Below are 16420 nucleotides of genomic sequence, written 5' to 3'. Positions count from 1 at the left end.
CGTAGATCTGGGCACTCGGTAATCATGTACCAGGCCCACATGTTATTGGCGAGAGTACAGTCGCCTCAGCGAGTACACGGCGATGGCGAGAGAGATCCATGGGCCAGAATTTGATCCGAGCACCGCTGACCTCGAGGGTGACATCGTCATGAGGTTGGGACCAGGTAAGCCACACGGGAGGTACTATATGGGCAACAGCACCATAGACACGGCCAACACTCAGACACTCGCCCAGATTAGAGCCCGGAGCACGAGTTCGAGCCCGGCCATACGCCCACGCTCACAGCCCCAGGTGGTAGCACTCCAGGTTAGTTCTGTTGCATTCGTTGTCCATTCATTTTCTACCCGTTCTTTATTTGCATTCTAACTATGTGATAAATAATTGTAGGCCCAGATTGAAGCCCTGCAGGAGTCACAGCAGGCCTCACAGAGCCAGTTTCAGGCCCTCCAGCTATCGCACCAGGCCGAGTTGGCACAGGAGAGGGCGCGAGTGCAGGCCCAGCTTAAGGCCTTCCAGCAGTCGCAGAAGGCCTGGTACGAGTACATGGCCAGCTTTTCTCAGAGCATGGGCCAGCCTCCACCGCCTCCGCCGCCGCCGATGATACCGTTGGTGCCTCCACCTCCGCGCGACGGCACTCCTGTGAGTCACTCTTCATCTTGAAAGGCTTTTTCAGTTCAGATTGTGCTACAGTCAACACTATCATGTTAGAACCTAGAAGAGAGTAGGATACATACATGTATAAGTTAGATTATTAGTAATATTGTTCAGACCTTGAAAGGCATCATGTTAGGTTCTACATGAGTACATAGGTGTTTGCCCAATTCATGTTCAGTCTACTCGACCATGTGTGACGATATCTTGCACATAGAGGAGAACTAAACAGCAACTAACTTGATATGTGTTATCTATTATATGCCTATATATTGATGTCACTGTTAACTGGTCTTTCGAAGGAATATTTGAATTTGGCATACTACCTTATGATTAATTGACAAATATGTTTATTTTCTTTTGCTCCCTCATTCCAGGGACCTTCTACAGCTGGATCGAACAACGATCAAGACTTGGACTTGTCTCCGTTTCTCGGTAGGGCTCCGACCATGTGACAGGACCATGTTTCACTTGTTTGTATGTTGAACTTAGAAGTGGGTTGAACTTTGTGGACTTTGGACATGTTGATGGTGTTTGTGGACTTTGCATTGTGCTTGTGACATTTGTTGTAGCTATATGTTGGTTATAATGAGTGGATGTGACATTTGTGGACATATATGTGATATATATTGTCTATCTGTTGGTAACTGTGATATTCTGTTATAATTGTTGTTAATTGTGGCTGGATATGCACTGAAACAAACAAAAAAAATACTGTGCACAAGTTTTACCGAGTGTAACACTCGGTAATGGTGATGTTTACCGAGTGTTACACTCGGTAAAACAGAGAACAGAACCAAATTGGTTCTGATTCTGTTAATTTTGCCGAGTGTGCCATTTTTTACCGAGTGCCATGAACCCACTCGGATATATGTGCCATTTTTTACCGAGTGGAACACTCGGTAAATGAGTTACATGTTTACCGAGTGTTACCGGTACACTCGGTAAACTATATTAGGAAAAAAATATTTGCGGAATTGTTTTAATCATGAAAATGGTTATCTGTTTACCGAGTGCTATGTCTAACACTCGGTAAACGACGCCGTTAACGGCAAGCTTAGGGACTGACGACCGTCACGTCGTAGTTGTTTACCGAGTGCCGGCGTAGCACTCGGTAAAATTTATTCTCCGAGTGCCCCGTTAGTTGACACTCGGTAAACTAATTTTACCGAGTCGTTGTTTACCGAGTCATGTTTACCGAGTGTGGCACTCGGTAAAAAATTTACCGAGTGTTTATCCATATTTGCCGAGTGTTTATCACACTCGGTAATTAATCAGTATCCTGTAGTGAATATGGAGTCTAATTTCAATGCGTATTAGAATGGATGATCTAACCGTAATATAAAATTTATGAGCCGTAAATCATTTAGGTGACCACACAATGAACTGTACGTTTATTTGCATATTTACATGTTTTTTTAAAATATAAGAAAGCAGAGTAATTTTGGGAAGTACGGAAATTATTTCATTTGTGTAATCAGAACCACTTATTGCAACAAAGCACCACCGGCGTGGGGAATGTGGGGAATTTTAACTAGAAACTCGATCTGCCAATGGGATCCATCGTCATCCATCATGCTTGTCACTGCTTGCTCCCGACCAGCAGCAGGTCGTTCACCACGCGTTCAACATTACGCCACGACGCGCCGCCTTTCCTGGCCGCGGCCTCCGCCGCCGCCTTCCACTCCGCCGCCTTCGCCCGCTTCTCCTTCCCCAGATCCCCGACCATCATCTCCCTCACCAGACGGGCCACCGCGCCGCTCTCCACTTCCCTGGGCAGCTGCGCGCCGTTGCCCCAGACCTCGCACACCTGCCTGCAGTTGGTGGTCTGCTCCGCGTGGCAGGGCCAGGCGAGCACCGGCTGCCCAGCCGCCGTGGCCTCCAGCAGGGAGTTCCACCCGCAGTGCGAGACGAACAGCCCCACGGCGGCGTGCTTGAGCACTTCCGCCTGCGGGCACCACGGCACGACGAGGCCCCCGCCGCGCGCCACTTCGTCCAGTAGGGCCTCCGGCAACACCACCTCGCCGCCGTCCACCACGTCGGGGCGCTTCACCCACAGGAACGGGGAGCCGCAGCGCGCCAGGCCCAGCGCGAACTCCCGCGCCTGCTCGGCCGTCATGACGTGCATGCTGCCGAAGTTGACGTAAACCACGGAGCCGGCCGGCTTCCCTTCAAGCCACGACAGGCACCGCGTGTCCTCCTGCCAGATGCTGATGTCCATGCCGGCGAGGCCGGAGTCGGAGTCGGAGGACGCGATGACCTCGGCGAGCGGGCCCACGGTGTAGATCGACGGGAAGAAGGCGGCGAGCGCGTCCACCACGTCCTTCTCGAGCTCGTACAGGGTGTTGAGGATGAGGGCCTTGGAGCCGGCGGCGCTCTCCATCTGCTGGAGCGTGGCGGACACCATGACGTCGTCGGGGTCCGTGGTGCGGCAGAACGCCGGCATGTCCCTGAGCCGCATGTGGCTCATCCCCGGCACCCACTCCAGTGGCGTGTCCAGGTACCCGTCGTCGGTCAGGAGGCTCGCGTCTTTGAAAGGGACGAGGCCTCGTTTGACGAGCTCGCCATACTGCAAGTAGCCCATGAGTCCGCATGTGGAGGCCGTGAAAAACTGCACCTCGGGGATGCCGGCCTCCCTGGCGGCGGCCGCCGCGAAGGTCATGACGACGTCGCCCACGACGCAAGTGACGGGCGGCGCGCCTTGCTCCTCCGCCTCGTGCCCCAGGCGCCGCAGCAGCGCGCGGAACGGGTCGAGGCAGTTGTGGCGCAGGAAGTCGACGAGCCCCGCCACGTCGTTCTGCGGCACGGAGAGGGAGAGGCCGTCGTCGATGACCTCGACGCGGAACCTCTCGGAGGAGGTGGCGGCGGGCCTGACGGCGGCCTCGCCCTTGGCGCGCAGGAGGCGGCGGTAGTTGTACTGGGTGTAGACGAAGGTGACGCGCGCGCCCCGGGCGTGGAGGAGGCGCGCCAGCTGCATCAGCGGCGCGACGTGGCCTTGCCCCGGGAACGGGACCAGCACCATGTGCGGCGTCGGCGGAGGGGGCGCGTTGCTGCCCATGGCGCGCGTTCAATCCCCAACCCCGAGAGGCGTGCGAGCTGAGCTTGGAGCGGTGGTGGTGCGTGTGCGTGCTCGATCGCGTGGGCATCATTTATAGGGCGGCGCGCTGCTGAGAAGAGCAGGCAGTGCTGTGATTTGGGGTCGTCAGGTCATGTGCGGTGCGGGTGGTGGTGCGGCAACCAACCACGGCGCGGCGCGGCGCCGTGGATGGATCGGCATCTAGTAGCTAGCGTGCATCATGTGTGCCTCTGCGAGGTGGGTCAGGGTGAGGAGGGATCGAAGACAGCTCCACTGCACCAACCACCCAACAACGTGTTGCGAATTGCATTGCGATTGCGATTGGCTAGGTGGCCATCCGCTGCCATATCCCGGAAATCTCGCTCGCGATCGCTGGCCACGCCCTCCCGCGTCCGTGTGACCCGGGCGGCGCCGGCGGGATGCATGCCCACGGCGACCGGCGGGGCTAGCCATCGTCATCCACTACGTGAAAAATGGTTCGTAGCAACGAGATAAATTTTTTAGGGCGGCTGGTGATACGAGCTGCCCTTATAAATAGGTAAAATTTGTAGGGGCGGCTCACTCACCAACAGCCCCTAGTATTTCTATTTGTAGGGGCGGCTGGTGATTGAGCCGCCCCTACAAATGCCTCACGTACTGTCAGTATCCATCCAAAATATCTGCTCCCTCCCCTCTCTCTCTCCGTCTCGACTCCCTCTCTCTCTCTCTCTCCCTCGCTCTCCCTCTCCACCGAGCCCGTCCGTCTCTCCCCCACGCCGCCCCTCCCCGCCGCCCCTGCCCCCGGCCACCTCCCGATGCCTCCCGACGCCGCCGGGAAGCCGCGCCTCCACGTCTCCGCCGCCGTCCCCCCACTGAGTCCCCGTCCGACACCGTGTGGTGTGGGCGCCAGCACTCTCGGTCTACGGCTCCTCTCCCTACTTGCTCCCATCTCACACTCCCAAATCTCGATTGGTTCCTCCCTCCCCCGTCTCTCTCTTGCCTCTCGATCTCTCCCTCCCTTGGTCCCGGCTCTCTCGGACTCTTCCTCTTCTGGATCTGTGAGGAGTGGCCCACTCTCCCTCTACCGGATCTGTGAGGAGGAGCAGAAGGGGGTGAGTGGCGGCAGCAACGCATAGTGGAGGAGGGCGGTGGAGAGGGCGAGGCAGCAGCAGTGCGCGGGGTGCGGTCGTAGCGGATCTCGCGCATCTTCTCCCTCACCACTGCTGTAGTGGACGAGGGGCCGCAGCGCACGGTGGAGGGCGGCAGCGGCGGCGCCGTCCCCCTCTTCTCTCCACGCACCCCCTTGCCAAACCCTCTCTCAGCCCGTACTTCTCCCAATCCTCTAGTGTGGAATGCAACAGCGGAGGCGGTGCTGGATGCGGCACTAGCGCGGGCGATGGCGCTAGATACGACACCGTGGAGGAGGTGGAGGCCGAGGCAGCGCCCAAGGCGGCGGTGGGGCCGAAGTTAGGGTTCTGGAGGGGTCTTCATCTCCCCATCCGTCCTCCACGAGGCCAGGAGGATCATCCAGGAGTCCGATGTGAGCTCACACAATCCCTCTCCTTATCCTTATCCTTCGATTCGATTGCGTTCCATTCGCTTTCTGATCTGCTTGTTCGGGTTTTCACAGCTACGGAAGTAGGGGAGGGACAACGCGGCGATCTGGAGTTGTAATGTGTAAAATTTGACTAGGGTTTCGTAAAATTTTACTAGGGATTCAGCTTATCAGGCTAATTGAAAAGCACCAAAAATACTTAGATAGTCTACTAGATGTCGACTGAATGTAGTAGGCAGAGCATTTTGTGGATTGTCTATTGTGCCTTATAGCTTGATTAATTTGATGGATCACAGAATATATTTTTGAACCAAGTTTCAGATGAACAAATGATACTGTTTTTGCTGTATACATAACTGTATCATGTACTATTTTAGCGCAGCCTGAAGTTTATCGGTTGTTGAATTGTTCCATACTTATCTAGTCTAGTTTGTTGAATGACAAGTGCAATCAGCTGTAGAACCAAGTACTCGCAAGTTGCAACTCAGTAGTGCAGTATGTAGTTAATGAATTAGATGAAGCTAGTTACAAGGTGTCCATGCTAGCTCATGCATGATTTGAGTAATCAGTTGCCTCGCATTCTTTGTTTTTATTTTTTCCTTGCTTTTCGGTTAATTAGCATGGCATTCTACTTGCTATTAGTTTTGGTTTACGTCACATAATAATTAATTTACGTTAGCACTTCTAGGGAGACGGCAAATGCGGCATCACAACAGCAAGTGCGGGGCTGGCGAATCCCGTTGGCAAGTGCAGCACCAAAGCACTGCAACTGCAGGGTAGTAATGTGAGTGGCTTATCTCTATTCAGCAGTATCACTAATGTGAGTGGCTTATCTCTGTTCAGCAATATCAGTTTGACAGAAAAGGCATTTTAGTGCAACTTTGCAGTTTCAGCAACACTATGTTCTTTTTTGATGGGTTTCCCTACTGTCTTTTTCAGCAGCAACAGCTCGAGCCTGGCTTTTTCTATTGTGGACGACAACAGTAGCTAGCAGCTATTCAGCGACAAAGTGTAGCAACAGCACGGTATTAAATTGCGTGGCTTGAATTCTCAGGTGAAAAATGCAGCTGCTAGTTTATCTCTTTAGGCTTTGTACATCACTAGCAAGTGTAGCTAGCAGCTGGATTTACATTGTAATCGATTGGGTCCAACTGCTTTATTTCAGGTTTTACAATCCCAGAAACTTATCTGTCAAAGTGAAATAATATGATACTCCTATCACCCCATCGGGATTTTTGCTTGAAATTCTGCATTCAGCTTCTGCACATTTGTAACATGTGTCCTGTTTAAAAAAGATGAGGAAAATCATTCTAGCATGTTGTAATCTGATACACTTTCTTAATAGAGTTATATTACAAGAATGCAAGATATTAAAGCCATTTCTTTGAGGTCCACTAGTATTTATTTATTTATCAAAGGAAGACCTCGGGTCTTCTTGCAAAATGGTTCTGGAACAGGATACAAAAAACCTGCTGAACAATCTGTTAGTTTCAAAAGATTTCTTGATGCTTTGGTATTTTTAGAAATTCATATTTCTTATAAAACAAACTCTAGAATCCTCTTTGACTGAATCTGCTAGGGATTTTAGCTGGTTACTTGTTTTAGTTCATTTGGTTTTTGTTCCAAGTGATCTCACTTCTTGACCCGAGTCAACATAATTTCTCTTGCTTTACAGCATATATTCTCTAAAATGCATATTTGTTATAATCTGGTATAAATAAATGTGTATTGTCATTGAGTTTCAGTACAATCGCAGAAGAAGATAAGTCATGATGGAGTTGTGCATGAAAAATATATGTTCTGGTGAAATTTAAATTGTAAATTTAATTTTTTTTGGCAGAAAAATAATTTATAGGGGCAGTTGTTACTATAGCCGCCCCTACAAATCGATTTATAGGGGCGGCTGGTGTTCTCAGACCGTCCCTATAAAACGATTTATAGGGACGGCTATAGTACCAACCGCCCCTACAAATCGATTTGTAGGAGCGATCTAGAAACCGCCCCTACAAATATATCATTTGTGGGGCAGAGCAAACCGTCCCCTAAAAATCATATTCTATGTAGCGATCGTCTCCGGCCGAACACCAGGGAGAGCCGAGGCCACCAGCCCTCCCTAGCTAGTAAGGATGGCAACAGGTCGGGTTCGGATCGGGGTGGAGTCTCCGTGCACCCAAAACCGAAACCCGAATCCGCCCCGAAAACCGATTTGGGTGGAAATCCATCACCAAAACCAAACCCACGGATACCCGAAACCCGAACGGATACCCGAAACCCGAATGGATACCCAAAACCCGCGGATATATATACACATATTCACATGTATAAACAAGAGGCAACAAATAATAAATATTTTCATGAGTCAACTGTAAATAAATTTAATAATCTAAGTAAACAAATTATTATTAGTATATTATAAAACATGAGTTTTAATTCCAAATGATTTATTTCGGATATCCATTGGATATCCACGGATGGAAAACCAAACCCGAAACCGACCCCGATTGGTTTCGGGGCCCTGAACCCAAAAACCATGGGTGAAAAACCATCCTCAAACCCGAACCCGCAGAACCCAAAACCCACAAATATCCGCCCCAAACCCGATCCATTGCCATCCTTAGCTAGCATGCACGGTGCTCTCCAGACACTCTTTAGTGCAGTACCCCGCCGATCCCCTCCTCCGACTCCGATCCGATTCGTTGGCATGCGAGGCCGCCCCGGCCGGCTGGATTTGACAGAAAGAGACGGCTGGTGCATTGCATGCGGATCCGGGCCGGCTCCTAGAGAAGAGTGAATCTCGTCTACAGGGCCTTGACTCAAGTCCAATAGCAGGGAACACCTCTACCTACACCGCATGGACTTGAGTAGGTAGCTGCATAGTGTGTCAAGATCCTATGTTTGCATCTAACTTACCCGTATATGCCTTTATGAAATATAACGTAAAATTATAATTTAGTTTATTTTTTAAATTGACTAACTCTACTATTATAAAACATATTTTAAAATATAATCCTCAAATCTACATGTAAATAATAATATAAGTTATTTTAGAAAATAATTATAAAACATAAACTAAAATATGCATGTCTACTTGCAGCTCCTTAATTATTGGTTTTTTTTTTGCGTCAACTTCAACAGGAGCCATCAAATATATTTGGAGACTTTTCCCAGAGTGCCATTATCAAAGATCGTAATCCCTTGTGTGCCTCTGAAAAAATTCAGCGGTCTTCAGCGCCACTACTCCAACTTTTTCATGTCTTCCATGCCACTTCCGTCAGTTTAGGTTCTAACGGCGTTAAACTGCAGGTGTGAAAAGATGAAAATGCCCTTAAGTTTAAATATGTTATTAAATTTTTTGAGCATCTTAACGACTTCAAATGAAAAAACTCAAAACTAGAAAGTTGTAGATCTCGTCGAGATCTATAATTTTCATATAAAATTTATTTTCATTTAATTCCAAAAAAAATAATATGATTTTTCTAAGATATATTAATCATATCAAATCATATTTTTTTGTGAAATTAAATGAAAATAATTTTTTATGAAAATTATAGATCTCGACGAGATCTACAACTTTCTAGTTTTGAGTTTTTTCATTTGAAGTCGTTAAGATGCTAAAAAAAATTAATAACATATTTGAACTTAAGAACATTTTCGTCTTTTCACACCTGCAGTTTGACGGCGTTAGAGCCCAAACTGACGGAAGTGGCATGGAGGACACGAAAAAGTTGGAGTAGTGACGCTGAAGACCGCTGAATTTTTTCAAGGGCACACAGGGATTACGATCTTTTATAATGACACACTGGGAAAAGCCTAGTATATTTGAGTGAGGCATGATCTTGATTTGACAAGGGCGTGAGGAAGTAGGGAGGCTGCAGATACCTAGGGGCTTAGGCATATACTCCGTATACACTAACGAATAGAGATTGCGTCATCACTAGTAAAAAATAATTTTCATAGGCACATCCATTTTTTCAGACGTGGTTCTATTTCTAGCGTCTCTATATAGAGAGGAGAACCCTAGCTGCTTGTTAACTGTATTTTAAAATGTATTTCTAAAGGCGGTGCCGCGAGATAACAGCCTGTCATCGTTAGTCTATTTCTTCACACATTCTCACGCGCAGTATTTAATCCTAAAATGACACTATAGAGAAGGTGTTGAGCGTGATTTCTCTCTAGAACATCTAATGGTATGAAATTCGGCATATACATACATACATATTTCCCCCTCAAATTTCAGTCAAGATACGTACATATATTCCCCCCTCAAGCAAAGCTCCAATTATTATTGTCGATAATAATAATAAACAAAACAAAAAACCATGTACGAGTGAATAGCCAGATAGATACACTCAAGCAAAGCTCCAATGCAATTATTATTGTCGATAATAATAATAATTTTTAACTCGGTACAAAGCTGAACGCTGTCGCCACTTACGTACGGTCGGTGTGCAGAATACGCACAACCACAAAATCAAGCGCGGAAAAACTTATTGCATCCAGTACACGTGAGAGAGCCTGATCGATGATACATGCAATGCAAGTGATCACGCCAGGCTCGCTCGTCTTATATGCATACAATATAATGACTGGCCGGACGATTAATCAGACGGAGATGGCCGGGTAGAGGTGCGCCGGCAGCCTCGGCTCGGCGTGCAGCACCAATGTGGTGGCCATGAAGGTGTCGCTCTTGGACTCGCTGAGGTCCACGGCCTCCACCCCGGCCGGCTTGCTCCAGGTGAACCCCTGCAGGAGCCTTCCGAATAGCATGATGCTCATAGCGGTGCCGAGCGACGCCGCAATGCAGCCGCGGCGGCCGGTGCTGAAGGAGATGAACCGCAGGTCATTCTCGGTGAGTGCGACGTCGGACGCGGCGGCGAGGTGGCGGTCTGGGTAGAAGCGCAGGGGCTCGTCCCACACGCGCGGGTTGCGGCCCAGCCCCGTGCGGCTCAGGATCACGTGGCTGCCCTTGGGGACGCGGTAGCCGGCGATGGTGGTGTCGGCGAGCGCGACGTGCGGGACGTTGAAGGGCGCCACCGGATGGAGTCGGAAGGCCTCCCGGATGCAGGCCTTCACGTAGTTGAGCTTCGGGATGTCCGACTCCTGCACTAGCCTTTCCCGGCCGACGACGCGGTCGAGCTCCTCCATCGCCTTCGCCATCACCTCCGGGTTGTTCACCATCTCTGCCAGCGCCCACTCCACGGCGTTCGACGGGTTGTCCACCGCCGCGAACGTGATGTCCTGCGTGCGTACACATCGATATGAGTTCATTATATATATTTCATGTAGATGTATGTACCCAATTACACGGATTACCCAATGCATGCATGCATATGCCTGCCATGTCAATAAACAAGATGCATGCATGTACTTTACCTGTGACTGCGCTTTGACCTCCTCGATGGTCAGTAGCGAGTTGCCCTGGGCGTCCTTGAGCGTGATGAGCACATCCAGGAAGTCCTCCATCTCCTGCCGCTCGCCGCTCTTCCACTGCCTCCACCGGTCGTCGATGACCGTGTCGTGGAGCCTGTTCACCGCCTCGTTAGCCTCCTTGACGATCTTCTCGTGGCCGTCGAGGTCGAGGCCCCGCAGCCAGGGGAGGTAGTCGGAGACGCAGAAGGCGTAGAGGAGGCCGAGGGAGGTGAACACGGCGTCCATGTGCAGCACCTCCATCGGCCCAGGCCCGCCGTCAGGCTGGGGCTCGCCGAAGTAGCGCCTGTTGAACATGAGGCGGCGGATGACGTTGCCACAGTAGTGACGAGCAACGTGCCTGACGTCGACGACGTCGCCGGCGGCTCTGGTGGCGAGGTTGTAGACGTAGCGGGTGAGAGTGTCGGCCTCGTCGGCGCGCTTGTCGTGGAGCCACGCGTGGCGAGACGGGCAGATGATCTCGGAGGTGAGGACGCGACGCATCTTCTTCCACTGGTCGCCGTAGGGCGAGAGCACGGCGTTCCGGTAGCCGCCGCTGAACGTCTCGGACGCGAAAGTGAGCGGGCGGGATATGAAGTTTGCGTCCTGCTTCCGGAGCACCTCCCGAGCGATCTCCGGGCAGGTGATGGACACGACGTGGATGCCGCCGAGCTTGACGCAAGCGATGTCCGTGCCCATCTCGCTCATCATCTGATGGATCCAGCGGAATGCCGGCTTGTTCAGCAGCATCTCCGGCAGGTTGCCGACGACGGGCCACGGCACGGGCCCGGGCGGGAGCGGCGGGTTGCCAACGCCCGGGGAGGCGCACGTTGTGCTGCTGCACTTAGTGGTGGTTTTGCGTGGCCGGCTCAGGGCTCGGGCCAGGTACGAGAGCGTCACTACGAATAGCAGCAGTTTGAGTATCGCAGAGGAGGACAGCAAGGGGGCAGCCAGCACCGTGGCGGCGGCTGCCTCCACCTCCATTGTCGCCATTGTCAAATTAGCAAACACGGAGACGGTGCGTGCAGTGTGTGTGGGAGCGAGCAGCTAGCAGCGACCGTGATGATCGATCTGAGTTCTCTTTGGCTAGCTGCACTGCTAGCAGCTAGCTAGGCCAAAGAGAGAGCTCACTGATCGATCACCCAATGACCTAGCTAGCTAGCTGTGTGTGCAGGCTCCTGCTTGATGCAGAACAGGGCAGCCCGTGATGGGTATTTATGGTGCTGGATCGGCACCAACCACGCGTGCATGCACAGTGCCTCAGCTAACTGTGTGCAGCGCATCGACCATGCAGCATGCACATGTGGGAGCGCAGAATGAGCACAACATGCAGCCAACTGTGTGCGCTAGCATGAAAGTGGAGAGGGGACAAATTCGAACCGTTTGCGTTTTCTATATTACAATATTATACCATTCTTTAGGGTTATTTGATCCATGCCATTACAATTTTCACATTTCTGAAATATGCCATCACTATTCACCTATTTGGAAACTTGCCATCATAATTGTTCCTATACATGTTCCATACCATTTTCTACCCTTAAAACGAGATCGGACCCACTTACAGATCATCGTATTTTCGTATCACCCAAAATACCATGCCGAGCGAGCGAGCAGCTGCTGCCGGCGCGTGGGTGCATGGGCGAATCACCACCGCCGTGCGGGCGAGCCATCGCCGCCGCGTGGGCAAGCCCTCGCTGCCGCGCGGGTGAGCCAGTGCCACTGGGCAAGCACGAGGGCGAGCCGCCACCACACGGGCACCACTACTGCCGCCGCCAAGGATTGGACCTACCGCACTCCCTCTCCTCGTCGCTGCACCTGATGTGGCAGTGCCGGGTCCAACCCTGCAGTGGCGGAGCCAAGAATTATGCACAGGGGGGGGGCGGTCGAAGAATTTTAAAATATGAGAATTGATTGTAGCTTATTTGTTTAGATTTTTGTCTTGGGATTAGGCTCTAATTTTTCTAGATTTATTTTAGTATTTGACGATTTAACCATGCTCGCTATTCTTCACGTTGTAGACGACCGTGTATATCGACATTGGGGCGCATGTGATGACTCATGAATTTTAAAATCTACCGGCTTAGTATTTCAGAAGTTCTCATAGTGGAGTAGGACGTGTGTTTGATCATAAGAGTGTGTGTACATGAATATACGTGAGCGTCTACATTTATATTGTCATTCACAATAAAAAGGAATGGTCACCCAATTGTTTTTGCTAAGTTAAATACACATTCAATAAAATATGAAATATAATGAAACATAAGTATTTTAATAAAGTAAAAAAATTTAATAGATATATCCTAATATAGTAGGCAAACAAATCACTACTACAGAATGGACTTGTTGTCCCGGGCGGTAACAGCTTTTAGTCCTGGTTACCGCGCCGGGACAACGATCCCGGGACTAAAGGTGGAACCTTCAGTCCCGGGTCATCGAGCCGGGACTAAAGAGGGACCTTTAGTCCCGGTTGGTAACACCAACCGGGACTAAAGAGGGACCTTGGCCCTCCAGCCGAGCGAACCTGGCGCACCCTTTTGTCCCGGTTGGTAACACCAACCGGGACTAACGGTTCACCCTTTAGTCCCGGTTGGTAACCCCAACCGGGACTAAAGGTTCCTTTTCTTTTTCTTTTTTTTGTTTAATTTGTTTTCAGTTCAGTTACACGTATTTGTTTAATATATAATATGTTTTTTATGTACGTATTCTACGCTGCTAATATAAATACACGCATGCATATAATTACATCTAATTCTCATCTTGAGCATTATTATATTTGAATAAAGTATGAAACTATATATATTATAGATATATATATATGTATATATACAACACTTTCATAATCTTGTTCTCGAAAATAACGATATCAATAAACATTTAATTTACATCATTTATTCCTTAAGATCAAAGTAGAACTCGCTGTTGGGATTTAGCAGTTTTTCTAGAAGATATCCTACTATTGACTCTTGAACTGCTTTCAGATGGTCTTTTTGCATGACCCTTCGTTTCAACCATTCAGTCTTGCATTTGAAATAAAAGGAAAAGTATTAATACACATATATGTATATATATTCATTTAAAAATAAATAAAAATTGATATATACGTACTCTGAGGACATCTTCAGGAGTTCTTCTTATGTGCGCAGTGATAAATTCACAAACGTAGTATCCACACAAGTTATTACCTGGTTCCTGCCGCAAACACCACTGTACGAGAAGAAGATTATTCTCATCATCTCACACATAAATTGAAGTATGATATAGTAATTAAACACGTGGGGAAGTGTATATAGTACAACTTACTGGTATTTCAACTACATTAAGTGGTGCCTTGCAATCCTTGCGATGTTGCCGAATAAACTCTTTCCAAACCCTGTGCGACCAATAATGTACGATCGTTAATAAATTATGGCAAAGTCTATTCAATAATAGTTGTGCGCGAGAGATCGAAATTACCCCTGGATAATGTCTATCATATCTTGGTATAGTGCCCGTTCTTTTCTCAACGAGTCAAAGATTAGTAATCGACTTGAGTTTAACTCAATGACAATGAGTATCCAGTGAAAACTGCATTGGTTTATACACACACGTACATGCATATAAGTTGTATTGATATTACATAAAATGTGTAGACTACATTATTATTAACACTTACTCAAAGTTGTACGGGAAAAGTATTGTTGTCTTGTCGTGCTGCTTCACGAAGAACATCATGATATTCTCCTGTGCTTCAGATACCCATCGCTCCTTGACAATAATACCGGTTTTGAATACGATATAAGGATCAATGAAGCCAACACTGGCGTCTTGTATTCTTTGGAGCTCTGACATCTGGAATCTGTATATAAATATAAGTTACATGTGAGGATAATTATATACACGTACGTATGGAAGTGAGTTTATTAAATAAAAGTAAAAATCACTTACAAATAAAAGGAGCTAATGATTGATTTATCCAGAGCGTCCATGTGGTATAGTTGATGCAATTCTTCAAAACTAATATGTAAGATGTCATCGCCATGGAAGTAATGATGGTCTCTAAATCTGACAAAGATCCACTGCTCACTCCTGCCACACGCCTGCATGTACCACTTGTTGAGCAAGTACATTTGCGTACCCAATTCATTCAGAGCCGCAGGGTTGTACAGACTTTTGCCATATTTATAAGTCTTCCAGGTATCAACTTCCAGGTTCTGGATTGGAGCTTTGCCCGTCAATTGATCCAAGGTTAAACCAGTATCTTGAAAAAAAGCATTAAGGGCTTGAACCGACACTTCTCCAAAGTTGTCTGGTCGATAGACTTCTATGTTGGAACCATATTGATTAGCAACAAGAAGATTTTGCATTGGTTGCTTCTGTTGTCCGAGCTGTGGGACATCCTTCCCTGATGCTCTTTTCCTTTTCTTATCTGCATCATGTGACTTCACGAGGGAGCGGTCATAGTCTGATAGTGGCGAAGGCTTACGAAGTTCAATCATCTTTTTCTTGTGAGCATCGACCTTCTGCCTCAGCACCTCTCGTGGTAGGTAAAAGTACGGCTTCTCCTTAAGCTTCGCTTGACTCTTCTTTTTGGTATCTATAAAAAAATCTTTCACTTTTTTATCTTCTTCAGCTGCTATTTGCTCATCAGTTTTTTTAGAAAGTATTTCTTGAGAAATAACTCTTTTTCTCGGGGTCTTCTTTGCCGCCGGGACCTTAGACGTCTTTGTAGTGCGTCACTGTGGAGGGGGTGGGGGCGATGTTGGAGACCGGCGTGGAGGCGATGTGGCCGGTGTTGGTGGAGACCGGCGTGGAGGCGTTGGAGATCGTTGTGGAGGCGGTGGGTCTGGTGTAGGAGTTGGAGATCGTCGTGGAGGCGATGGGGCCGGTGTAGGAGTTGGCGATCGCCGTGGGGATGAAGTCGTCTCGCCCCCCGCGACGCTGTGATGAGATGGGGAATGAATGATTAGGCTAGGCTGGGGGGGAGACCCTGCTACAAAAACAAGTTGTGTGTCAATTATTTTTTAAGCCAATAGAAAATTAATGGAAAATAATATTTCATTCACTTTCATTCGTACCTAGGGTGAGGTAGGGGAAGCGGTGGCGCCCCAGGAATGATGATGAAGCGTTTGCGCCATTGAATAAATGTCTTTTCTGCTTCTCCTAGTGTCTTCTCCCCATCACCGCCTTCAATGTTAAGAGGAACATTGCTATAACCTTTGAGCACTCTATCGACCGAGACGCTAGCATATCCAGGTTGAATAACTGACCCATGGATTCTTGGTGTCTTCGTTCGTTCTATTGGAGATACAACCCCGACAGCCACCATGATTGATGCATTATTACCATCTAGAATGTGCAGCTCACATGTTGTTAGAGGCTCGGTAATGTCATCAACAGGGAAGCGCAACCCAGCGTCGCCTTGAATAACTGGCAGCTCCGTAGAAGCACAACTGCTTTTCATCTGACCAACGGGGCTAATGGTGACTCCCGGCGTTGATTGCGATTGCATTTGACTCATTGCTAGCTGCACTTGCCTCTTGATCTCCTCCTGCATTCTTGCCTCAATAGATTTTTCTCGTTCACGTGATTCGAACAATGCTTGTCGTGACTCGTCAACAAATTGCTCCAATGCACGGATTCGTTCTGCCTCCTCATCCTTCTTTCTTTGGCGGCTTCTGTAGGTATCCTTGTCTGTTGGGAATGCGTGTAGCCACGGAACCGCCCCATAGCCTCTTGTTCGACCACCATGTTCGGGATTCTCTAGTGCATA

General features: G+C 48.8%; 2 protein-coding genes across 2 annotated transcripts; both read right to left on the bottom strand.

Moving 5' to 3' along the window:
- Positions 1 to 2099: 2099 nt before the first annotated feature.
- On the bottom strand, positions 2100 to 3756 carry LOC136518624 (cyanohydrin beta-glucosyltransferase-like). The gene has a single exon (XM_066512299.1). The coding sequence runs from the start codon at positions 3708 to 3710 to the stop codon at positions 2235 to 2237; it is 1476 nt and encodes a 491-aa protein (XP_066368396.1). The 5' UTR covers positions 3711 to 3756; the 3' UTR covers positions 2100 to 2234.
- A 5871-nt stretch (positions 3757 to 9627) lies between these two features.
- LOC136517999 (tyrosine N-monooxygenase) lies at positions 9628 to 11836 on the bottom strand. The gene is made up of 2 exons (XM_066511652.1): positions 10636 to 11836; positions 9628 to 10500 (listed from the first exon to the last, which is right to left on the bottom strand). Exons 1-2 carry the CDS (start codon positions 11659 to 11661, stop codon positions 9865 to 9867), a joined length of 1662 nt encoding a protein of 553 aa, XP_066367749.1. The 5' UTR covers positions 11662 to 11836; the 3' UTR covers positions 9628 to 9864.
- Between the last annotated feature and the right edge of the window lie 4584 nt (positions 11837 to 16420).

Source organism: Miscanthus floridulus, chromosome 17 (genome assembly GCF_019320115.1).
Source record: "Miscanthus floridulus cultivar M001 chromosome 17, ASM1932011v1, whole genome shotgun sequence".
NCBI lineage: Eukaryota > Viridiplantae > Streptophyta > Magnoliopsida > Poales > Poaceae > Miscanthus > Miscanthus floridulus.
This window is presented reverse-complemented; position numbering and strand designations above follow the sequence as displayed.

What these genes read in the sequence shown, in the direction of transcription:
- LOC136517999 (XM_066511652.1), bottom strand. Translation starts at nt 11,661, where the DNA reads ATGGCGACAATGGAGGTGGAGGCAGCCGCCGCCACGGTGCTGGCTGCC. An exon ending in AGGTCAAAGCGCAGTCACAG is followed by an intron (nt 10,501 to 10,635) that starts GTAAAGTACATG and finishes GTACGCACGCAG; the next exon opens with GACATCACGTTCGCGGCGGT.
- LOC136518624 (XM_066512299.1), bottom strand. Translation starts at nt 3,710, where the DNA reads ATGGGCAGCAACGCGCCCCCTCCGCCGACGCCGCACATGGTGCTGGTC.